General features: G+C 43.5%; 1 protein-coding gene across 1 annotated transcript in view; it reads left to right on the plus strand.

Moving 5' to 3' along the window:
* The window catches only part of RNF213 (ring finger protein 213), a 114241-nt gene that overhangs the window by 77060 nt on the left and 12906 nt on the right, over nucleotides 1–24275 (plus strand). The window contains exons 38-57 of the mRNA XM_082441536.1: nucleotides 2107–2298; nucleotides 3057–3202; nucleotides 4271–4425; nucleotides 5627–5833; nucleotides 6174–6352; nucleotides 6921–7041; nucleotides 9475–9575; nucleotides 9689–9871; nucleotides 10616–10785; nucleotides 10885–10984; nucleotides 14597–14708; nucleotides 15285–15498; nucleotides 15745–15935; nucleotides 16953–17075; nucleotides 17872–17982; nucleotides 18629–18868; nucleotides 19197–19278; nucleotides 20087–20121; nucleotides 21459–21553; nucleotides 23389–23548. Of these exons, the coding sequence (XP_082297662.1) occupies nucleotides 2107–2298; nucleotides 3057–3202; nucleotides 4271–4425; nucleotides 5627–5833; nucleotides 6174–6352; nucleotides 6921–7041; nucleotides 9475–9575; nucleotides 9689–9871; nucleotides 10616–10785; nucleotides 10885–10984; nucleotides 14597–14708; nucleotides 15285–15498; nucleotides 15745–15935; nucleotides 16953–17075; nucleotides 17872–17982; nucleotides 18629–18868; nucleotides 19197–19278; nucleotides 20087–20121; nucleotides 21459–21553; nucleotides 23389–23548 (2917 nt within the window). The remainder of the gene's footprint in view (nucleotides 1–2106; nucleotides 2299–3056; nucleotides 3203–4270; nucleotides 4426–5626; nucleotides 5834–6173; nucleotides 6353–6920; nucleotides 7042–9474; nucleotides 9576–9688; nucleotides 9872–10615; nucleotides 10786–10884; nucleotides 10985–14596; nucleotides 14709–15284; nucleotides 15499–15744; nucleotides 15936–16952; nucleotides 17076–17871; nucleotides 17983–18628; nucleotides 18869–19196; nucleotides 19279–20086; nucleotides 20122–21458; nucleotides 21554–23388; nucleotides 23549–24275) is intronic.

Genomic DNA, 24275 nt, shown 5'->3' on the forward strand with positions numbered 1-24275 from the left:
GTGAAGTTATTTGATAACTACAAAAATAAGACCCAGAGTATTCATTTGTTGTCCCTGCTCCTTTTTCTGCAAAACTTGACGTTGTTTTCAAGACTAGCCCATGACAACCTCTGTGGCTGAGGCAGGGGGCACTTGCTCTGGATCCCAAATGGAAGATTCCACCCACCCCTGTCGGCAGGGTCGTCTTAGACCTGTGACTTCACCACTCTGGCCCTCAGTTTCTTCATCTCTGAGAGAAAGTTTAACTCATCCGGAGGCTTGGATTCGGCAGGGGTGTGTCGCCTTCATGCCATTGGCAGGGGGGACACGTGGGAACATCCAGGGTTAAATGGACCACGTGAGCTTATTGATGTTGCGTTTGTGACTGTAGGGTTTTTCTGCTTCTGTGTTTTTCTGTAGTTACCCTTAATTTCTTTCCTAATTGTACCTTCTGAAGGAACTTTATAAGATTAGATTTGGACCTAGAATTATTTTCATTTCCCTTGGTTCCTCTGTATGGATTTTACTAAATGCTTGATTTTACATAAATGCTTCTTAAAATCTGTATTTTCAGCGTACCCTTGACACCACCCCTTCACTTACTGAACTTCCCACATTTGCTGGTGTTCAGAGGGTGTTCAAAGTGGCAAGGGCGGCCCCACTTGTCACTGCTGTGCTGTTTGCTGTGCGTCAGGACTGGCCTCCTTGCACTCAGGGGCCACCATGGGATTTGACCAGCATCAGAGTCCAGGTGGAGCTCTGGGGCCTGCTGGCCCGTTCTCACAAGGCTTTGGAGGCTAACTGCTCCCCGTCCATGTGTTTTGGATTTCAGTCATTTGCCCTGTTGGCATTAAATAATCCAAATTGGGATAGTCTTTACACAGTCAGCCCTCCATATCCTCAGGTTCCAAATCCACAGAGTCAACCAACTGCAGGTCGAAAATGTTCGGAAAAAAAAAATCCAGAAAGTTCCAAAAAGCGAAACTTGAATTTGCCACATGCTGGCAACTATCTGCATAGCATTTACCTTGTATTTACAACGGTTTACATAGTGTTGACTTTGTATTAGGTGTTATAAGTAATCTAAGGATGATTTAAAGTGTAAAGGAGGATGTGCATAGGTTATATGCAACTGCTACACCATTTTATATAAGGGACTTGAGCATCCTCAGATTTTGTATCTGTCAGGGTCCTGGAACCAACCCCTTATGGGTATGGAGGGATGACTGTACTAGGGTTTTTCCAGCACCCAAAGTCTGCACACGTGACCAGGTACAGCTTCCCGCATTTCTCCCTGCAGCCAGCTTTTACCTTTCACTCTCACAGTTTTCTGCACATTTCTGGTTCAATAGTCTTAAAAAGTATTTCTTTTTCTTTTCAAAATGGAACATGCATTTTTCTCCCCAGTATTAATTACCTAGTAGTAGATTTCTTTGGCCTTACCATAAGAATTTTTAAATGACTTAAGTTTATTTTTATTAAATAAAATATATTTTATTTTTATTAAATAAAATATATAAAATATATTTTATTATTAAATATAATTGTAAGTGTAATGAGTTAATATAAGCAGTCAAGTTTATATATATGTGTATATACATATATATAAATATTCAGATCTAATGTACAAAACCATCAACAGTGAAAACTAAGTTCTAGATATAGATATGCTTTCTTGTTTAACGTACCTAGAACGAATTTACTTTGGTCTCTTTATTATATTCTATTCCCAACTGATTTTTTTTTCTTAAAATAATATTTTTTTCAAATGAATTTGGTCATTCTTTTCTTTATTTATAGAGTCTGGATGACTTGTTCTGGAAAACAGCTATATAACAAAATAAAACAAATACTACTTGGCCTTTTCAACGAACTAATTCCAGTTTATTAGAGGTAGAATTAAGGACCTTTCCAGTTCTGCCTCTAATCTTATTTCGATTTGTAAGTCTCTCTTCTAGTACTTAAAAATGATGTAAAAAACATGAAAAACACAGCTATAGTGTAGGAATAGTAGAGCAGATGTTTTGTTACTGCCAAGAAGGCACAAAATGTGAAAAGGATGCAGGCATCACAGTGTGATCTGTGGTCCCTCAAACCTGAGCGGGCCTGCTTCTCTCCCACACATAGGCAGACCATCTGGAAGCGGGTCCAGGGTGCTGTGACTCCCCTCCTGGCGAGCATGATATCTTTCTTGGACAGAGATGGCAACCTTGAGCTGCTGGCCAACCCACATTCTCCGTCCTGGGCAAGAGATCTTTGGATGTTTATTTTCAGTGACGTTAAGCTTCTGAACATTCCTCTTGTGGCAAATGATGCAAGGTGAATAGAAGACTTTCTGTTCGTGGGAAGGGAAAAAACCCATAACATAGCAACAAACTTAATAGGCTTTCCCAGGTGTTTGATGAAATACAGTTATGGGTTTTAGAATCACATTTAAGTTGGTTTTTTTTGTAGCCTGAAGGGTCATGGCATTACAGTAACAAAAGAGTTGACGCGAGTTCTGAGAAATAGGTGTTTCATTCTCGGCTTTCCTCATTTCCCTGTTCTCAGAGCACCCTTTGCAGTTAAAATGGCCAGCTTCCACCTCGTCTACACTGGCGAAGCTGCACGTAGGAGAGCGTTTGTGTTGATTTTCCTGCTCCTCCTGCCAATGGTGGGAACCACAAAGCCTATCCCTAGACCCGATCTTGTGTAACTCAAGCTCAGCTGGCCTGCCAAAACCTTCCTGTTTGGATTTCAGGGGGCTTCGATTCTCTTTGCATAGGTATAGGGTAAGGGTGGGTTCAGACATCACCAGACTGGTTCTGCCCAAGACTTCAAGCAACCTACTTGACCCCTTCCAGCCGTGGTTTGTTTTTGTTTTGTCTGTAAAACCAAGAGATGACATAAGATCATCCTTGAGTTCCTTTATAACATAAAGCTGAGCTGTTCAGTAGACCAGGGGACTGTCTTTGTAGCCCACTAAGCCTCCCAGTTCTTAAGGATGGAGAGGAATTGGCATCAGGAGTGGATCTCGTCTTGTGTCTTGAGTGCCGTCTCACTAACCACATTCTTGGTCCTTGTTTGGCCTATTGCAGGTCTAAAGGGGAGATGTCCTACATCATGGTGCAGAACTACATTAACCTCTCGGAGGACACTTCCAACAGTGTCCCATTTAGCTGGAGAATCAAGGACTATCTGGAGGAGCTGTGGATCCACACTCAGTACATCACGAGAGATGAAGGTGAGCCCAGCGATGGTGGGAGGGGACGTGTTCTGGCAGGAGGAGACCCTGCTACCCTGTCATAGGTGGTCACCCCCATTCTGAGTTCCCTGGGCAACCAGGGCACCAGGACTCAAAATGTCCCCAGCTGGACCCTTCTCAGCAACTGCCAGTGACCAGAGTAGAGTAATACCTTTGCCCAAACTGAGCCATCAGTGTCCTCCTGAGTCACAGGGCACCTTGCTTTGTTGTCAGGTGCCAAGTAGTCTGGCCACAGACATTCCAGGAAAACCAGTGGTCACACAGCGCTTTTGGGAAAGTCATCTTTCATGCATGAAGTAATCTTTTCAAAGTTTATGTATAGTATTGCTTTTTAAAAATACAGGACAAAGATGGTTACTAGACTTGTGGTAGTCATTTCATAAGGTAGGCAGATGTCAAATCACTGAAACTAACATAATATGATATATCAACTATATTTCAATTTTTTTAAAAAAAGGAAAGATTTCTTAAAAAATACTGGTCAAAATACTTGAAGATGAACTTATTTTTCTAGGTAAGCATTCTGCCACTCTTTCTGAACAAACCTGAAGCAGTCTCTCTCCTGAAGAGAGAGTATTTCTCTTTCTCATACCGTATCCTAACTGACCTTACTTTCCTATAATAGCATGTGACTTGGGGGCCAGCACCCCATCCACTAGAAGGCAGATCTTTTTGGTTTGAGCAGCGTATGACCCCAGCCCCTGGAGGGCAACCCACTCATTCCTGGTTCGCTTGGGTCCGGGGTTCCCAAAGCACATTATGACTTGGTAGAAATAAACTTGGTCTATCCCAGATTGTGTTCTCTTTGGGGCTAGCTAGGCTTTTATGACCGGAATGGAACATTCCTTCTGACTTTGTTTCTGTTATTCCACTGGGAAGATATCTAAAGTGTCCAGAAATGATGATAAAATGATAAAAAATGATGATTAAAAAGGCAGCCTTTTTCGAACCATGTCCATGTCCCTGCATTCAGCGGGTAAGAGGAGTCATGGTCAACATCCTCACCCCAAGCCGTTCTCCATCTCCCCCCTCACCCACCCCCGGCAGGACTGGCAGAGAAGTTAGTGGAGCTCTTTCAGCAGACCCCACTGGGCAGGTTTCTTGCTCAGCTCACTGTAGACCAGCGGCAAGAACTTCTTCAGTGCTACCTGAAGGACTTCCTTCTCTTGACCATGAGAGTGTCCACTTGGGAACAGTTAAACGTAAGTACTGACTAGGGGGCAGGGTGAGGCTGGTATAACGTGGACAAGATGCCAACATGGGAACTTTTCCTCAACTACTGGAGCTGTAGTGTTCGTGGAACAGAATGTGGTCCAAGAGGACAGTGGTATGAGAAAATGCCACTCACACCCTCAGAACCCTCGGGGCTGGACGCTTAGCCCACTGCCCAGCGCCCCTAAAACATGGAGCTTTTATTAACAGGAAGAAGACCTCCGATTTCCTGTGACACCTTCTTTTTAAATGTTTAGTTTTTCTTGAAGAAACTTAGGTAAATATTTAACTGATCACAGCAAGGTAATAATAATAATAACCAAAATTTCAATGGAAATATTGAAGATTTCAAACTTCAGTACCTAAAAAAGGAAACTGACGGATTTGAGGAAAACATACTTACAACCAACATGATTAAGGGTTAATAAAGTATTCTTAGGATACAATAAGAAAATCTAATTTTTAAAAATGAGTGAAAGTTATAAATTAACTATTAACAGAATAATTATACAGATGTCCAGAAAACACTGGAAAAAGTGCTCAGCCTCACTAGTAAATCAACAAGGCATGAACAACTTTTAGATACGATCTTTACTTGTCCTTGTGGCAAAACCGGTTTTTAAAACAGCCAGGAGTTCCTCCATTGCCAATGGCAGTGTGAACGGCGTGGTGCTTCTGGAAAACCATCTGTCGGGATGAATGGAGAACTTCACAAAATCTGAACTGGAGATTCTGTCCTGAGAACATTGTCGGAGACGTGGACAAATATTTTATTCACAGAAATGTTCTTTGCAGTTTTATTTCTAAAAACAGAAAATTAGAAACAGTGTAATTGTCTTAAAATAAGGGTTGGACAAATGTTTGTACAGCCATTTGACTGGTTATTGCGCAGCCATTAAAAATGATGTCTTCGAGCATGCTTGTGATAGAGAAATGCTTATAATGTAAAGTGGAAAAAAATCAGGAATACTCTGTGACCCTAATTTGGGGACCACAGGGAGAAGAGGTATGGATCCAAAAACGTCTAGAAGGGACGACACCAAAAAGTAAACGAGGGATACTAATAGTGTACATCGTTTTTAATTTTCTTTTTTGTCATTTTTGAATAGTTCCGCTTTCCCACAAGGAAAATGTATCTTTTTTAAAAAAATAATTTACAAGTATATAGTAAAAGCTTGTTTCTCATCCCAGGTTCTGCAGATGGCTCTGGGGTCCTGCATCAATCAGCTGAAGGCAGGAAGGCCAGCGGAAGAGACCTCCTTACCGTCCGTACACCTTGCCTACCAGCATTTCAGGAGCCGGCTACAGAACTTCTCCAGGATCTTGACCATCTACCCCCCAATTCTACAGAGCCTTACAAAAGGCACCCGGAACCACAGCTGGGCTGGACATGAGATGGTATGGCCCCTCTTAGGGACATCACGTGCCTGCAGCCAGGCTTGGCCTCCTCAAGCGAGTGGGCGGTTGCTCCCACCGCCACCCTGGGAAGGGAAAGCTTATGGACCACGTTCCAAATGGGAAACGTCTTCATGGGGCACACATGTCAGTGTGGCTCCTCAGTTAGAATGCATCTAACTCATGCTTCCTAGATCCCAAGACAATGAAAGGTGAGGCTACAAGCCTGGAACACAAGAACACACTGGGCTAACAGCCAGGGCCTCCGACTTAATGGTTAGAGCAGCCCAGTGGGGGTCAGGGGACAGGCTGCTCAGTCACGGGCCTGTTCTCTGCTCCCCAGAGTCTGGATGTGTTCGCAGCAGTGGCCTGTACTGAAATGCTGACAGAAAACCTCCTGAAGCCCAGTCCCCAAGCTTGGTTACAGACGGTGAAGAATCTTTGCATGCCGCTGGAGCTCCTCTGCTCAGATGGGTACCTGCAGGGCAGCGGAATGGTGGCCAGAGCCGTCAGGGACGTCAGGTGAGACCCAGGAGTCCCGGGCACATCAGAGAGAGAGCAGATGCTCCTGCCGCAGGAAGTGGGCCTGTCCTCATTCATTCTTTAACGTCTCTTGAACCCTTACTAAACGCCAGGCGTCATGATGATCTTAGAGAGCTGTGCATTCAGGGAGTGCGTGGAGTGATGGGGGTGATAAAAAGGCGAGCAGATTATGATGATCCTGAGGGAGAAGAAGCAGCTGCAAAGGACCCCAGCAGGGCAGCAGAGAGGGAACACACAGGCTAGACTTCCCAGGGGACAAGTCCTGTGCTGGCCTTTAAGGACAAGGTGGGACTCACCGGACACAGGCAGAGGCGTAGAACTTGAGATGTCCCAGCTGAGAGTCTGAGGGGAGGGGTGGAAAGAGACGAAGTGTGTGGAGGTCAGGGAGCACATCACAAAGGGCTTCTACCTAATTCTTTCACCCACCTTCATGCCCGGTCCTTTTTTTATCTTTCAACTCCTGTGCCTTGGAACTGCCTCCCTGCCCCTCTTCATTCGTCTCAGGCGCTTTTGTCAGAGCTGAGTGAGGGACCCCTTCTCTCGACAGAACCCACTGGAATCGCATTTTCTCCATTGCGCTCTTTGTGGAGCATGTGCTCCTGGGGACCAAGAGCTATATTCCCGAGCTGTGCAAGCTGGTGACGGAGTATGTCTTCTTGCTGAACAAGGTGAGCGCGAAGGCTTGGCCTGTCAGGCACTGGTCTGCCTCTTTGTAAGACAAAGAACAATTGAAGCATGACCTGACTTTTATCATCTTGGTGGTATATCCCCTTTCTGCTCTGAGAGTTTTATCTGGAAGTGCGAAGGAAAGTGATTTCATCACATAGGCCATTAAAATTTTGGTGTTTAATATTTTAATATTTACCCTCTCCTGAGTGTTAAGTCAGGGTGTGTCATTTAGGGTTCCTTGCAGGAAAAGGAACTATTCATGCAGCAAGTACACTTGGGAAACCTTTGGGAGGACTGAAGGGTGGGCTCCAGCCAGGCCTCCAGTGGCCCCAGACCAGGTCAGCAGCCTGGCCCGCGGAGGGAACTGCTTCCCACTGCCACGGTCAGGAAGGGTGTAGGAGAATGCCGCTGGGCCTGTGGACTTCCAAACACAGTGCTGTCGGTGGGACCGAGGGGGCAGGAAGCCCATGTCTCTGGCCCTCTACACCCTTTATAAAGTTGGTGACACACAGGATAGTACCCTGTAGAAAAAGTGACTGTCCTTTCAGCATCAGTGGCCACTCAGGGAAGATACTGTTTGCCCACTGGGAACCTCACACAAGCACTGCCAACAGCTTTGCTGTACAGCCTTTGAAATGTCCTTTTGTGACTGGCTTATTTCACTAAGCATCATGTTCTCAGGGTTTATCCACATTGTAGCAGGTGTCAGAATTTCCTTCCTTTTTAAAGCTGAATAAGATTCCACTGTATGGATAGAGCACATTCTGTTTATCCATCCATCTGTTAATGGACATTTGGGTTGTTTCCACCTTTTGGTGATTGTAAATAATACTGCTCTGAACCTGGGTGTACAAGTGTCTGTTTGAGTCACTACTTTTAATTTTTGGGGGTGTGTACTTAAGAGTGGAATTGCTGAATCATATGGTAATTCTATGTTTGACATTTTGAGGAATCACCATACTGTTTTCCACAGTTGCCACACCAATTTACTTCCCCACCAGCAATGCCCCAGGGTTCCAATTTCTCCACATCCCTGCCAACACTTGTTATTTTCCATTTTTTTAAATAATAGCCCTCCTAATGGGTATGAAGTGATATCTCATTGTGGTTTTTGATTTGTATTTCCCTAATGACTAGTGATGTTGAGCATTTTTTCATGTGCTTATTGCCTATTTGTATATCTTCTTTGGAAAATGTCTATTCAAGTCCTTTGGCCTTTATTCAATCTTTTGATTAACAGATCAAATTTAGCAGGGTATTAAAAACTAATATCATTGCCAAGTAAGATTAATCCTGCGAATTCAAGGATAGCTCAAAATCATAAAATCGATAAGCATCATCAGTTACGTAACAAATTAAAAGAAAAACTCCAAACGATTATTTCCAAAGGTACAGAAAAAGCATTTGATAAAATTTATAATTTGGTACAAAGATACTCTTGCCAAATTAGGAATATAAAGGAACTCTCCTTCAGCAGATAATGCCCAAGGGGTATACCTAATAGAAAAACTTCTAGAGCAAACATCATACCTAACCAGAAAATTCCCTAAGCACAGCCATTAAACTCACTATCTTATATCATTAAAGATGTGCATTTCCTAAGAAACAGTGTTTCCACTTCTAAATACATATCCTAGAGAATTTTCCCATTTGTACTCAGACACATGGAAGAATGTTGGGTGCAGAAATGTTTGTAATTGCAGGAAATTGGGAACATTCTAAATGTCCATTAATGGGAAAACAGGTGACCAGTATATTCATCAACAGGTACCATACAGCAGTTAACATGAATGATCTGAACCTACTTGTATCAACAAAAAATGCAAGTTGCAGAAGCTTAGGTACAGTGTGATGTCCCTGATAGAAAGTTTACAACATTCAAAGCAGCAAGATTTTTATGCATGCATCCAAATCTAGTGGAAGTGGGAGTTTAGGAATGTGATTCTCTGGGGCCGGGTGAGGGGTGGGGGATGGAAATATGATCAGAAAAGGATACACTTGGAGTTGAAGCTGCACCTGTAACGTTTTGTTTCTTTAGAAACTGATAAAGCACATATTCAAAAAAAATGCTATGATTACTTAAAGTTTGGTGGATACGCAGATGGTCATTATATTATCCTTTATAGTTTGAAATATCTTATAACGGGAGGAGGGGGATAGACCTTAAAAGAAAAAGAGGAAGAGGGGAAAAATCAGAAGCTGAGAATATCGACCTTCTCCCCAAAGCAGCATAGTCACAAAGGGCATTCAAAGTTAAAGAAACTGCTAAATAAATAAAAAAAAGCCTTGCACTGCAGACACCAGAGCCCTAACTTCCCAGCTTCGCCAGCAGCAGAGGGGATGTGTTTTGTAGCCTTTGTTCCCTGGCTGACTCCTGCCCTTCCTCACTGCTAATTAGCTTCCCTCCTCCTCCGGCTGCCTTTCTCCTTCAGTGCCTGCAAGAGGACTCTGACATCAAGACCCACAGGCCTTTCGTCGCAGTGATGACCACTCTTTGTAAATGTAAGGACCAGGTCAGCAAGAGCCTCACCAGGTAAGATCTTGGGTTTGGGATCTGCAAAGGAGAGAATTCAGAACCTTTTGTATTTTTTGCTTCTCACGGCCAGCTTGTCTGCTTCAGAATTGGTCACCCTTCTTGGCTTCTAGGTTTGGGGTGAAGCCGTGCCCCATCTGCCTGGGAGATGCACAGGATCCTGTCTGCCTGCCCTGTGACCATGTATTCTGCCAGCGCTGCGTCAAGGTTCACATCACCCAAGGGCAGATGGGATGCCCCTATTGTTTAGCTGACTTGCCAGACAGCTTCTCTCCTTCTGTTTCCCAGGAGCACCGGTAAAACACCCTTTCTCTTGAGAAATCTTCCTCTTTTTTCTTCCTTTTTTGCAAATACAGTGTTCAGAAATATAATTATTAATCTTAGAAAGCCTGACAGAGAAGTGTTCTAAGAAAGACAACTAACTACTTATGTACCTTTATGAACACCTAGTGTCTGAAAATTATCCTCTCCTCAAGACATACATGTGTGCAGATTAGGGAGATAGAAAAATTAGAGGAAATAAACCAGAAGGTCGTAAACTAAATAAAGCCATCACAAGACACTCAAAGAATTTAGATGCAACTGGTTTATCCTCTTGATATGTAAATTTGTATCCTCTTGATACGTAAACCTATTCCATGTTCTATGTCCTGAGGATAAAGCTAGCTCTTATCTGGCTAAGTGCCTTTCAAGGCAGTAGTTAAAATTAGCCTAAGTGGTTGGTTTTCCTTCCCATTTCCCTCCATTCTGATGCCTCCTGAAAGTGGAGCCCAAGGCAAACCCAGTGGATGGGATCTTTGAGAAACTCTTGGGATATGAAGGCTATTGCTAGATGGTCCAAATGATCAAAGTGTTTCTCAAAAGAGCCAAGTGTATGTACTGTCTGCAGTTTTGGAGACTGGTTCTAATCAATGTAAGGAGATACTTGCATCTTTTAATTAAAAAAAAAAATGCTGTCCAAATCCCAAAGCACTCTGTAGGGAGGGATTCTGGAACACATTCTACAAGCCTTTTGACCGTGGTTTTCAATGATTCCCAAGGGAGGTCATCGAGAAACATGCTCGCTTCCGGCAGATGTGCAATAGTTTCTTTGTGGACCTAGTTTCCACCATGTGCTTCAAAGACAATTCTCCACCTCAGAAGGATGTGGTCGATGTTCTGCTGTCTTTACTCTTTGTAGAGAAGGAGCTCTTTCGAGAGGCTTCCCAAAGTGAGTGGCTTTCTTCCTATAGACTTAAAAATTCAGTTCTTCATCTCACTCTTTATGTCTGATGTGAACGATGATCTACCTTTCTCCTTCTGGTTTAAGGACGCCGTGAACACACAAAATCTCTTTCTCCTTTTGATGACGTTGTGGATAAGACCCCTGTCATCCGCTCAGTGGTACTGAAACTGCTTTTGAAGTACAGGTGAGCACCACGAACTTGGATTTGCCTCTAGCACGCCTTGACTTCTTTTTATTCTCCTCGTGGCTTTTTCTTTGCTGCCAAGCATTCTTTGCAGAACCTGTAGCTAGTTCATGATTTGGGGAAGCTTTTTCAGCAAGAGACCCCCTTGTTCCTTTATCTGTATGGGTTGTGTCCTTGACATATTCACATACTGGCTATGAGTTCAGTATGCCTACAAGCACGTGGTTAGGAAGAAGAAGACAGATTTGGGGGAAGGGTGCAAGGTGTTGTGACGTGCGGGAAGTCGGGAGTCAGGAATCTGCGGTTCTCATCTCAGTTCCACAGCTACAAAGTTTTGTGTTTTTTTGGATGATAAGTTAGAATCTCTCCTCACCCTCCTTGCCCTTGATGTTGTCTAAGTTTTGCTTCAGCTCTTAAGTTTCTCTGATTCTATAAATGGACAGAGAAGCCCATATGGTGCTTCAGCTCAATGGTCTTGTCAAATTATGCTATTTTAGAAAATTCTTAGAAAGCTGATCTGTAGGGGGCTTCCCTGGTGGCGCAGTGGTTAAGAATCCACCTGCCAGTGCAGGGGACACGGGTTCAGGCCCTGATCCGGGAAGATCCCACATGCTGCAGAGCAGCTAAGCCCGTGCACCACAACTACTTGAGCCTGCGCTCTAGAGCCCGCGAGCCACAACCACTGAGCCCGTGTGCCACAACTATTGAAGCCCGTGTGCCTAGAGCCCATGCTCCGCAACAAAAGAAGCCACTGCAATGAGAAGCCTGCGCACCGCAACGAAGAGTAGCCCCTGCTCGCCACAACTAGAGAAAGGCCGTGCACAGCAACAAAGACCCAACGCAGCCAAAAATGAAAGAAAGAAACAGAGAGAGAGAAAGAAAGAAAGCTGATCTGTATTCAGAAGGCTCTTTTGGAAGATACTCGGTATCCTCAGCCTGTGTTCTGACTTGATAGAGTACGCCTTGAGGTGATGGCAAAATCAAGATGCTGGAAGAAAAGTTCCAATAGAAACAACTGTTTCTAACTTAAATGTCTGAAAGGTGACTCAGGATAGAGATTAGATTTACCTTTAAGCATGGATCTGCTGCAGCCTTGTCCACGGACATTTTATTTTGCTTCTATTTATTCCCCCATTATTTCTGAAATAGTTTTTTCAAACAGGATTCCTGGAGGATTTTCAAATAAATTACTCTTAAAATACATTTTCTGGGCTTCCCTGGTGGAGCAGTGGTTGAGAATCTGCCTGCTAATGCAGGGGACACGGGTTCGAGCCCTGGTCTGGGAAGATCCCACATGCCGCAGAGCGACTAGGCCCGTGAGCCACAACTACTGAGCCTGCGCGTCTGGAGCCTGTGCTCCGCAACAAGAGAGGCCACGATAGTGAGAGGCCCACGCGCTGCGATGAAGAGTGGTCCCCGCTCGCCACAACTAGAGAAAGCCCTCGCACAGAAACGAAGATCCAACACAGCCAAAAATAAATAAATAAATAAATTAATTAATTAAAAAAAAAAAAGAATCAGTCCGGGGCTTCCCTGGTGGCGCAGTGGTTAAGAATCCGCCTGCCAGTGCAGGGGGCATGGGTTCGAGCCCTGGTCCGGGAAGATCCCACATGCCACGGAGCAACTAAGCCTGTGTGCAGTAACTACTGAGCCTGCGCTCTAGAGCCTGTGAGCCACAACTACTGAGCCCGCGCGCCTAGAGCCCATGCTCCGCAACAAGAGAAGCCCCCGCAATGAGAAGCCCGCTCACCGCAACTGGAGAAAGCCCGTGCGTAGCAATGAAGACCCAACGCAGCCAAGAAGAAAAAAAAATCACTCAGACCAGACTTAGACATACTTCGTGGAAATGTAGGCATCCATTCTTTAGGCAGACCCGTGCGTGGGACAACATTGACGAGACTGCAAATAACACTAAGATATTATCTGGCTTTTTCAACGTGTTGATATTTGTTGATATTTAATGTTACTAAAGCAATGAAGGGTGAATCTGCTAGCATCTTAGCATGAGGAAAACCCTGGTAGTGGCCATTGTTTCCGTCACCACCAAGCACATATAGTTTTTAAAAATGCCAATTTCACTTAATGTCCTTGACGAAGCTATAAAAATTCTTAATTTTATTAAATCTCCACCTTTGAGGATATGACTTTTTAATATTCTGTTGAAATGAGAGATACACACAAAGCACTCCGGCTGCACACCAAGGTACAGGGTTATCTCAAGGAAAACCACTCATGCGGTTTTTGAGTTACATGCTAACTTGGCTGCTTTTTCTGTGGAATACCACTTGTACTTGAAAGAATGACTGACAAACAACACTTATTCAGACTTGGGCATTTGGCAGGTGTTTTCTTGAAACCAAGTGATGTGAGCCTGTCACATCAAGGAAGACAACTGATGGTTTTGTTGCTAATGATAAAATTCAAGCTTTTAAGCAAACATTAAAATTTTGGAGGGAATTCCCTGGTGGCCCAGTGGTTAGGTCTCCATGCTTTCATTGCCAAGGGCCTGGGTTCAATCCCTGGTTGGGGAACTAAGATCCTGCAAGCCATGCAGTGTGGCCAAAAAAATAAATACATTTAAAAAAATTAAAATAAAAATTTGGAAAACTTGTATCCTCCACCGGGAGCCTATCAGCTTTCTAATACGTACAGACCTTTTGATGATAATAAATGTGAGGTTTTTTAAAATATATCATAAAATAAAAATGTGTCAACATTTGCCAGGTCTGCACAGCTCAGTGAGCTGGTATTTTTGAAGTGACTGATGCTTGATGTCAGAGAATTTTGCATTGATCAAAAAGAAATCCATCTGAAGTGCACTGCAGACCATTTGATTTTAATGTAGTTGACTATGAATGCATTGATAGGGTTTCAGATCGCACATTGCAACTAACCTTTAGAAATTATCATTTATCAAGTTTTGGTGTAGTGTCAAAGGAGAATATTCACAGTTACCTGAAAATGCTACTAAAATATTTCTCCCTTTTCCAGCTACATAATGTATGAGACCAGATTTTCCTCACATAACTCAATATAGTGCAACCAATTAGAAGCAGAAGCAGATTTGAGAATCTAGCGAACTTCTGTTAAGCCAGGTGTTAAAGAGATTTGCAGGAATGAAAAACAGTACCCCTCTTCTTACTAATGAATTTTTGTTTTGGAAAAGCTTTTTAAAAATATTATTTATGTTAATATGTAATGAGTTTAGTATGGTTATTTTTAATGAATTGATAAATAATTTCAAATTTTTTCAGTTTTAATTTCTAATACTGTAAATATCAATAGATGTAATCCACAGAAACAAAAGCTCTCTGGGGTTCTCAATAATTTTTAAGTCTGTAAAGGATTCCTGGAGCCAAAAAGTTTGAGAACAGCTAGTCTAAAGTAGGGAATTTTATATTCCTCCAAGTTAGTGCTAGAATAGTCGTCATAAAATCGTGTTACAAACTATACATACACATGTATGTATGTATATATATATATAATTATACAGGAAGGGGGGGATGGATAACAGGCAGATAGATACATACATACATACCTTTTTTTTTTTTTTTTTGGCAAAATGAGTTTCCAGACCTGAACTAACCAGGTATAATATTTCTCCTTCCATAGCTTCCGTGAAGTGAAGGATTATATTCAGGCTTATTTGTCCCAGTTAGAAAAGAAACCATTCCTGGCTGAAGATAAAGCTGAATTGTATGTGCTCTTTAGCAATTGCCTGGAGGTAAGCTGATTGTCACCTCCCTGCATTTCTTTTTCAAACTCTCCAAACCATGTGGTTTATGTGATGGAATAGTGTTTTTCTGAAAATTTACAGAGTATAAATTAGGTGGTAACATTAACAGATGCTCTGCTCCATGCAGGGGAAAAAAAGTTTCAAAAACATTGCTTCTGCCCTCAGCAGTTGCATATATTGGCATTTATGTGCATGTGCATGAGGGGAAAAAAAAGCATAGAAGAATATGCCACCAAAGTTGTCTACAGGTGGTGAGATTGTGAATACTTTTAATTTTTATTCTCTTCATATTTTTCTTACTCCCAAAAATCTTACAATGCGTATGAAAAAATAATATTAGATAAAAAATTTTTTCATCATAGCTTTTCTTTTTCCCCTCCTTCTTGCCACTAAAATAAAAAGAGGTATTAGTTTTCCGTGATTCAAAAAATGTACACTCAAACCCACAGCACTGTTCTTTACCCTTCCTGCATTCTCCACGACCACACTGTAGAAATTGCGAAGGTGGGGGACTCGCAAATAGAAAAGAATGATATCCTTTCTTTCTGGTTCTGTGTTCCCTAGGATTCAATACATGAGAGGAATAATACTTTCTTCATAAGTGATGAATTGAAATACCTAAGAGAGGAAGGCCAGTTCCTTAAGACGTACCGACCGGTGGGATGCAGCCGAGAGCCCGCTGGCAAGGCCTCGGTGGAGTACCTGCAGGAGATGGCCCGCATCCGCCTCTGTCTTGACAAGGCTTCTGAGATCCTCTCTGAGCTTCAGGACGGCTCAGGCAGGTCTTCTTCCCAAACTTTCTTGACCACAGGCCGGGAGCCCCCATGATTCAGAAATTCAGGAAGTGTGGGAAGCTGGTTCTCAGAGTAATACTGGTCTGTACCGTGTCCCCTTTCTTCTAGATTAGTTCTTTCACTGTAAATTCCTAAAGGGGTGGCCCCAGAGCTTTTACTAGCCTCTGTTCCAGACAGTTAACTAACAAGTACCCTCAGCCGTCACTCAGCCTTTCTTGTTGGCTCTGCAGAGATGGCGGAGGAGAAGCGTCGCTACCTGCGGCAGGTGGAACACTTCTGTGCCCGGGTCCAGAATGACTGGTACCAAGTATACCTGGTGAGGAAGCTAACTAGCCAGCAGGGGATGGAGTTTGTGCAGAGCCTCTCCAGACAGGGCCATCCGGCCCACTGGGTGTTTCCCAGGGGAGTCATTGCACAGCAGGTAAGCAGGGTGGTCCCGGCAGTCCCTGTGCTGTCTCAGCTCCGCTGCCCGCCCCCCAACCCCAGGAGTGGGGCTGCTGCTCCTGCATTCCTCCCTGACCTTCTCCCACATCCATCACGGAAAATGTGTGCATCTGTTCTGGTCTTCTCCTCTGTCTCTGTGCTTCAGTTGATTGACCCAGCTCATGATCACGTTTAGACCGCCTGCCTAGGGGAAGGATATGTGTGTGCGCGCGTGTGTATGTGTGATGTGTTTGTCACCTACCTGCACAGCATATGTAGGCATCACTTCTGATAGAGTTTGACACAGGGGAAGCAAAAGAATGATTCTGTGGCTTTGGCTTTTAGCAAATTAAAAGTCATTCAGCCAGGGACTTCCCTGGTGATGCAGTGGTGAGGACTCCATGCTCCCAATGCAGGGGGCCCGGGTTCGATCCCTAGTCAGGGAACTAGATCCCACATGCCTGCCGCAACTAAGACCTGGCACAACCAGATAAATAAATAAATATTTAAAAAAAAATTCCTTCAGCTTTCAGAATAAGCCCTTTTTATCCTTGGCAGGCGAGATAGGAAAGGACTAAGGATGACAGAGTTGCAGCCATTTTGGCTTCAGGGCTGCTCAGTGGTCCTTTCCTAGTGCTCAGAAATGAATGAATTTTTACTGTCCTGGTGTTACAAAAACGGCACTAAAAATCCTGGCTTTTTGTTTGCTCCCAACTGGAGCTTAGGGCTAACGTATTGAAGTCCTTCGGTGCTCTACTCTGAGTGCAGAAGGAAAGCAGCCACAAGGTCACCTCCCCCAGATTTTCACCCACTCCCCGCTCTTCATCTGTTGAGGAGGAGGTGCTTCCCAAACAGCAGTGGGATGTCATGCCTCGGTCTGGACCCGGAAACCGGGTTCAGCTGCCTTTAAACCTCTAACGATTGCCTGGTTCCTTTACCTATCAAGAAGGTTCTTTCCTAAACATTCCTCACGCTGTCCCCACCATGATTAACCCCTGTGTTCCTGGGGTTGCAGAAGGACCATACAGGCCAGATGGATCAGTATCTGGTGCATGGAGACAGCTACAAGGCTCTCCGCGACGCAGTGGGCAAAGCCATTCTGGAGTGCAAGCCCCTGGCCATTGAGACTGCTCTGGAGGTATGTCGGACTGGGGGACTGCTTTGTGTACACAGTGGCCCCTCAGAGCCTAAATCTTGTCTTGTTGGTGTCAAATGGTGCAGCGAAAGAGGCCCCACAGGGTGACATGCTGCATCAGAAGTCTTACGCTCACGGCCTCACGGGCTCGCCTAGCAAACAGGGGAGCGGCAGTGGTTGATTTGGGCTGGTGGGTTTGCACGAGGCCACCGGCAGCTCCTTTCCGATTCATTTATGTCCATTACTTTCTTTGAGACCCTGCTAAAAAGTCACTTCCTCCAAGATTCCTCTGCTCTGATACGTGATGGCACAGGAAGCAAAACCTATATCTGTGTAGCCTCATAATTCCCATAGAGGCGTATGCATGTGTTTATTTTAGTAGATACAGGGCTTTTAGAATCTAATCTGTAAATTGTTCTGGTCGTGTTTCCTTTTTGAGTCCTTGTTTACCCTGGCATTTTGCTGGGAAAAGAGGAAATAAATGTCTCTGCTCAGGAAAAGTTTCTAGGACCAGTGAAGTAGTCAGAAAGAGAACAGATGGTGATCTCTGTTACTTCTGTTGTAAGCTATCTGATAAATACGCATTGAGTTTAATATTAGGATGTTTATGAACAGTTGTTTTTCCAGAACATGGTCCTTGAGGTGCAGGGTCCCAGGTGCCCAGGGTCTTGGGAAAGGCTCCCTCAACCTTTCCAAGGCTTAAGGGCTGATCTCATTCAATATTCATATACGAATCACATGGGATTCTGGCCCTGAGCTAGATTTTTAAAAGTCTCACTTGATGTCCTTGCTTTTTCAGACCTGCAGGAGCTCCACAACTCAGCAGGCTGCCCACCTAATGTTAGCACTTTTTAGAGAGGTCACGACTTTGTACAGATCCCACAGTGCAAACCTCCATCCTAAGCCACAGGTAAGTATCAGCCTTCAGGGCTGTGTTCATAGTCTTATAATTTGGAGGGACTTTTTGAATAGAGGTAAAAGTCACAAACACCAGTTATATCCCAAATTTTTAAAATTCTATGATTGGGGTTTCCAGCCTTCTTATGTGGAGCAACTACTTTCTGTTTCATCCAAAGCTTTTAGAGTAACAGTTAAAACACAGTCAAGAACATAAGATAATGTTTTCCAAAATTATGAAGACTAGTGCTTGGGTATGTGGTTTCTGTGTTTGTAGAGGAGAATTCTCTTCTCCAGATAATTTCCCTTCAAACGGCAACCATTTAGCCATCCTAACCTTGATTTAAAAAAAAAAAAAAAAAAAAAATCAAAGTTATTTTAATGCAAATAACTTTATCTATCTATTTATTTATTTATTTTTGGCTGCTCCACACGTCTTGCGGGGATCTTAGTTCCCCGATCAGGGATTGAACCCGCGCCGTCAGCAGTGAAAGCACGAAGTGCTAACCACTGGACCACCAGGGAATTCCCCTTAACCTTGATATTTGATAGGTATTTGCTATCAAAAGTGTATGAGTGACATAAGAGCAAACCTTTGGGTTTCTCTCACTATTCACATGATATTCTGCTTTGTTGTATTTTAATTTCTTTCCTGTCAGCAATGTGAGGCTATGGAGAAATTCATTGTGGAAAGAAAGACCTTGTCTCCTGATATCAGACGTTTTGCAATATCCCTTGTGAACAATGAACTACCCCTGCTGAGGACGGGTCCTGGGGACAACAGCCTTGAAAGGACAGTAATAGAAATGGCTGTTCATGTTGCAACCATCCTTCTCTGTGGACAAAGCAAAGTCTTGGAACCCCTGAAGAATTTGGCCTTCTCCCCAAATCTCATGGCGGTAAGATTGGGATATGATTGCATCTGCGTTCACAGGAAAATCTTTAGAGACCCAGCCGGTACCTCAGAAACTGTTGAACCTGTTTATCTTCTAGATTCTCCATCTGCCTCTGTCTCACTTGACCCTTTAGTCCACAATGATGGTGAAAAACTTGCCTTGCCCTTTGTTACCTCACAAGGAGCTGTTCTGTGTTCTTCATAGAGAGCTTTTTAGGTCAAGAAGAAAGAAAATCAAGGTCACGTTCTTACTCGAGGCCTCTTGCTGATCAGTGACAGCCCATCGATATGCTCACTTAGCTAAAGCCAGCCCTGTTCTTTTGACTTTTCAGAATGCCTTTCTTCCAACGATGCCTGAAGACTTGCTTGCTCAAGCTAGGAAGTGGATAGGTCTGGAAGGAGTCCACTGGTACAGTAAGTGTTGGCCTGAGGTGGAATCCCACTCCTGAGCTTTGAAGAGCATCCTGAAACCACATGAGACATTGTTATAGAATTGGGGTCCACGGGTTTGTCCCCGAAGGTCCTAATGTGCCTGCCTCCTTCTGCCGTGGTTGCCTTTGCAGAACATGAACAGCCTGCAGGAACTGGTACCCTTCTGACTGTAGATGAGCCAGATTATTTTTTTCTTAGTCACAGGGAAAGGGTCCTTTAGGGTGCACTTCTGTTCCCTGGAATGCCCTTTGGGGAGAAGGGGGTGCTGGGAACCACATGAGAGGCTCAGTCAAGGGCCAGCTCACAATACAACCACGTTTTTGACCCAAAGATAGTTCTTTTAGAAATATAGAACTGAAGGAGAAAATAATATAACCCATGACTTTATGTAAATTTTGCTGTTGCCTTGAGTAGATAATCTTTTAAAACTAGTTTTAAAAGTTGTTATAAAACCTGCTCATAGCAAAAAGAAAAAAATCAAAGAGAGTGAATAGGAGGGTATAAAATACTATCCACCCTGCCTCCAAAAGTAACGCCTGGTATGATCCTGTAATCTAGTTTCTCTTTGCTTTGTGAAATTAAACACAGACATTATTTTTCAGTGATACCAGTTGAGCTCCTGGTATGTGTCAAATATCTAATGAGTTCTAATATCTAGCAAAGTTCAAGATTTCTGGTAATGTGCTTGGGACATCAAGTCCACATCAGCATTTGGTTAGACCAGAGAGGAGGGAGTTAGCTTTCCCTGGTGAAACCTCACCAGCCAACATGTGTCTTGTTCTTTTAACAGCATGTCCCAATGGTCACGCGTGCTCTGTAGGCGAGGTGAGTCTTGGTATTCAGGGTAGGGTTTGGGGGGTTCAAAATGTGTGTTCCTCCAGGTCTGAGGAGGGGAGCTGTGGAGGAGGAGGTTGGATAATGAGGGTCTGGACCTTTCGGGGGAACACAGACTCATTTTGCCGGCTATTCTAGGTATTATGACTAAACATCCAAATGGTACTAAGGTTTTCCAGCCAGGGTTTCTCATTCTCAGCCCTGTGGACATAATGCCTTATTGTGGGGCTGGCCTGGGCATTGTTGGAGGTTTAGAAGCATTCCTGGCTTCACCTCACCAGATGGCAGTAGTATCCCATCTCACACAGTGTGACAAACAAAACTGCCACCATACATTGCCAAATGTCCCTTGAAAGACAAAACTGCAGGACAGGAACCACTGCCGGCCGTCCTTCCTGGCCACTGCAGCACAAGATCAGTGACACCGGTCTTTATGTGACGACAAAGTGTTGACTAGACCGTAGGCTGGATTACTATCCCAGCGGGGAGATAGGGTCTAGATACCAAAGAATAGGAAAACGAGACACATAGCTTGTAAGCCCGTTGGGGGAAGATCTGTGTATTGTTCATCTCTGAATCCCAAAGCATCTAGCCAGAACCCTTCATAGTGTCAGCCATACTTGCTCAGAACAGGCTATTGAATTGAAACAGACAAATGTTATTTAATAAATAAATAGGCGACCTGGAGGATAAACCTGATACATGCATTTTACTTTATCTTTCTGAGCTTCTCACTTCCTTGTCCGTGAAACAGGATTAAAATAGATCCTTCCTAAAACTGCTCCTGAAATTCTGTGGTCTGGGAATCTGAGACTGGTTTGTGATAGACTGTTATTCAGTGTATATAGTAGCACACAGTCTGAGTTTGAAAAATGAGCCTTTGGAAGTAGTGAATCATATGGTTGCATTTTTTAAAAATAAAAAAGTCCAAATGGCGTTAGGGAAATCAGTTTGGAAGCTACTATAGTATTCCTGGCGTTAGATAGTAAAGCAGTAAGGCCAGTGTGATAGGTGGGGGAATGAATGGAAAACAGTGATGAATATGAGAAAGGAAGATTGAGTTTTATATATTTGTCTATAGAGTGACTATTTAGGAATAAAACTTAAATTGTCTCTATTTTTAAAAAGTCTAAATTTGCCCACATACAACATAGTTGGCATGGAGTGCCTGCCCTGTCTCCCAGGGCTCCTGTAGCCCCACCTGACACACACATAAGCTAAAGGAAGCAATCGTAGTGGCGTCCGCTACCTCCTGTGGTAAGTATGTGCTCATTTGCACAATGGCATTTGTCCAAACTGAGCTGGGGTCACATTTGTGTTTATCCTAGTGTGGCTTGCCGATGGAACAGAGCTTTTGTATTGACTGTGGTGCTGCAGTTGGAGGGATTGATCACAAACCAAAGGATGGATTTCATGTTATCAAGTATGTAAGATGCTATCTCCTTTCTAAGTAGTCAAACCATGGGCTTTGGGGCTGTTTCTATTCCAGCTGATAAATCAGTACTAAATATAGTATCAATTACTATTGTACATTTGGACCTGGGTCTTGTTGATATCAACGCCAAGGTCCCTGTGGTCATTCAGTATTGAGGCATTTGATCTGTCATTGGCTAACTGGGCTCTTAATGCAAAGCAGACCATGCGTTAATACTTATTAATACTTGTTAATTCAGATGTCTTCCATTTGAATCTTGGGCACAACCCCTGTAGAAATTGCTTGACGTAAACAGGTGACCAAATTCAGAGGCACATTTAAGTCTGTCACTTATAAACTCTCTTAGCTTATTCTTTTTCTTTTCAGAAAAATAGAGGAGACATAGTCAATCTTATCAAATACCTCAGAATCCAGCTAAAAATCTGATCTCATAATCCCACACTTGCTCATGAGATGAGTATGGTTACACATGCTCCCTTAATAGGAGGTGTGACCTCTCTACGTTCATCATATATTCTAGCTCATTTAGTGCTGTCACAGTTGAAAATATGCTAATCTGTTATCTCCATAAACTATCAGAATGTCCTAGAATCTCCAGTAGCTTTGCAACTGAATGTACCCATCACACTATACCTCCCGTCTGGGTGTGATGCCAAATCCTTTGCCAGACCTTGGATCCCAGTTTTTGATTTGGGAAAAGGAGAACAGTGTGTACATATTCCCATGGTAATGTCAGCTATTCCAAACTCTGACTGTCCTTGGCCTGCCTTCTCCCCCCACCCCCCACAATGATTCAGTGGAAGAAGCAGGTCCAGACCTCCATCCTGACACATGGCCCCAGGACTAGCACAAACAGCCAGTTTTTTATGCTTTCAAATTTTTTTTTTTTTTTTTTTTTGGCTGTGTTGGGTCTTCGCTGCTGCACGCGGGCTTTCTCTAATTGTGGCGAGCGGGGGCTACTCTTCGTTGCCGTGTGCGGGCTTCTCATTGCGTTGGCTTCTCTGGTTGTGGAGCACAAGCTCTAGGCGCGTGGGCTTCAGTAGTTGTGACGCGCGGGCTCGGTATTTGTGGCGCACAGGCTTAGTTGCTCCGCGGCATGTGGGATCTTCCCGGACCAGGGATTGAACCCCTGTACCCTGCATTGGCAGGCGGATTCTTAACCACTGCACCACCAGGGAAGTCCTTCAAAATTATTATTATTTTTTAATTGAAGTATAGTTGATGTACGATATTATATAAGTTATAGGTGTACAATCTAGTGAGTCACAATTTTAAAGGTTATACTTCATTTATAGTTATTGTAAAATATTGGCTATCTTCTCTGTATTGTGCAATATATCCTTGTAGCTTATTTTATACATAATAGTTTGTACCTCTTGACCCCCTACCGTTACACTGCCCCTCCTCCCTTCCCTCTCCCCACTGGCAACCACTAGTTTCACAAACAGCCACTTTACACTGTTGTGGGCTTTTAGTCAGCCAGAAAGGTCAGTCTATAAAGAAGAAGACTCTTAGGACAGTGGTCTAGGACTTCCCTGGTGTTCCAGTGGTTAAGATGCCACGTTTCCACTGCAGGGGGCATGGGTTCAATCCCTGGTCAGGGAAGTTCCACATGCCGCATGGTGTGGCCCCCCCCTCCCCGAAAAAAAACATCTTCTAATATAGGAAAGTAGTCTAGGCTTAGTAGAATATGTAATTTAACATTGTTTTCTTCAAAACTCTGAACCTGGTCTCCAGGTTCTAAGAATGGGAACTGTGCCCCCAGAGCTGAGAAGAAATGGTGATCTTCAGCCTTCACCCTATCTTCTCTTGTCCTTTTCCAGAAACAAGATGGACAGAACTCAGACTGGCCACGTGCTGGGAAACCCACCACCGAGAGGCGAGGCCATGGTATCTGACCGAGAGCTGTCCCCAGTGGTCTTCCTTCTCATCCGGCTACTCACTCATTTGGCTATGCTTTGGGGAGCCGCCCAAAGTCCCCAGGTAGAGCATTGTACTGCTGAACCATGTGTTTAGTTTCAACAGTAATTTTTTTCACAGTGAATCCTTTTGTCTAAAAAGTCCTAGCCAGTTCTTGGGAAGGCCCTACAGGGTCCTGCTTGGTTTCATTGTGACTAAACCCTTTCCCGCTCCAGAGTTCTCTGATTTTGCCCCTTGAAACACAAGACTACTTCCTAGGTTTGAATGCTGTGAGGTTTGTGTGTTGTGCCCTTACTGACATCAGAGGCAGAAACTATTTAGGGAGTATGGGGAAGATCTGAGTGGCAGAGTGCTTGGGCAAGGGAAAAGAGATTAATGAATTTGTCCACTCCTTCCTTTCAGAGAGTATGAATGTACTGCTTCTCTGATAACTAAGTATCCTTAGTTAGGATACTTAGTAGAAATAAGTAACTATTTTCTTACTCCTCTTTGAAGGTCCAATTTGTGGTTCTAGGTGTTCTCATGGATTAGAATATTATTGGCAATAGTAACACACAAGGAATGCTTTACAATATAAAACAAATCTGATTAGCTTACATTTATTAGTGCATGTAGGTCCAGATGAAACATGTTGAAGCCTGACATGAATTCTTTTTTTTTTTTCCATAGGAGGCATAAGGTTTATTCTAAAAGTAACTCGTTGAAAGTTTAAAAAAGGAAATAATTGTAAAAGATAACCAACAGGGTGGTATCAATATGACCTCAAGTTAACTGTATATGATACCAATTC

The sequence above is a fragment of the Balaenoptera physalus genome (genome assembly GCF_965194825.1).
Source record: "Balaenoptera physalus genome assembly, chromosome: 20".
Classification (NCBI taxonomy): Eukaryota; Metazoa; Chordata; class Mammalia; order Artiodactyla; family Balaenopteridae; genus Balaenoptera; species Balaenoptera physalus.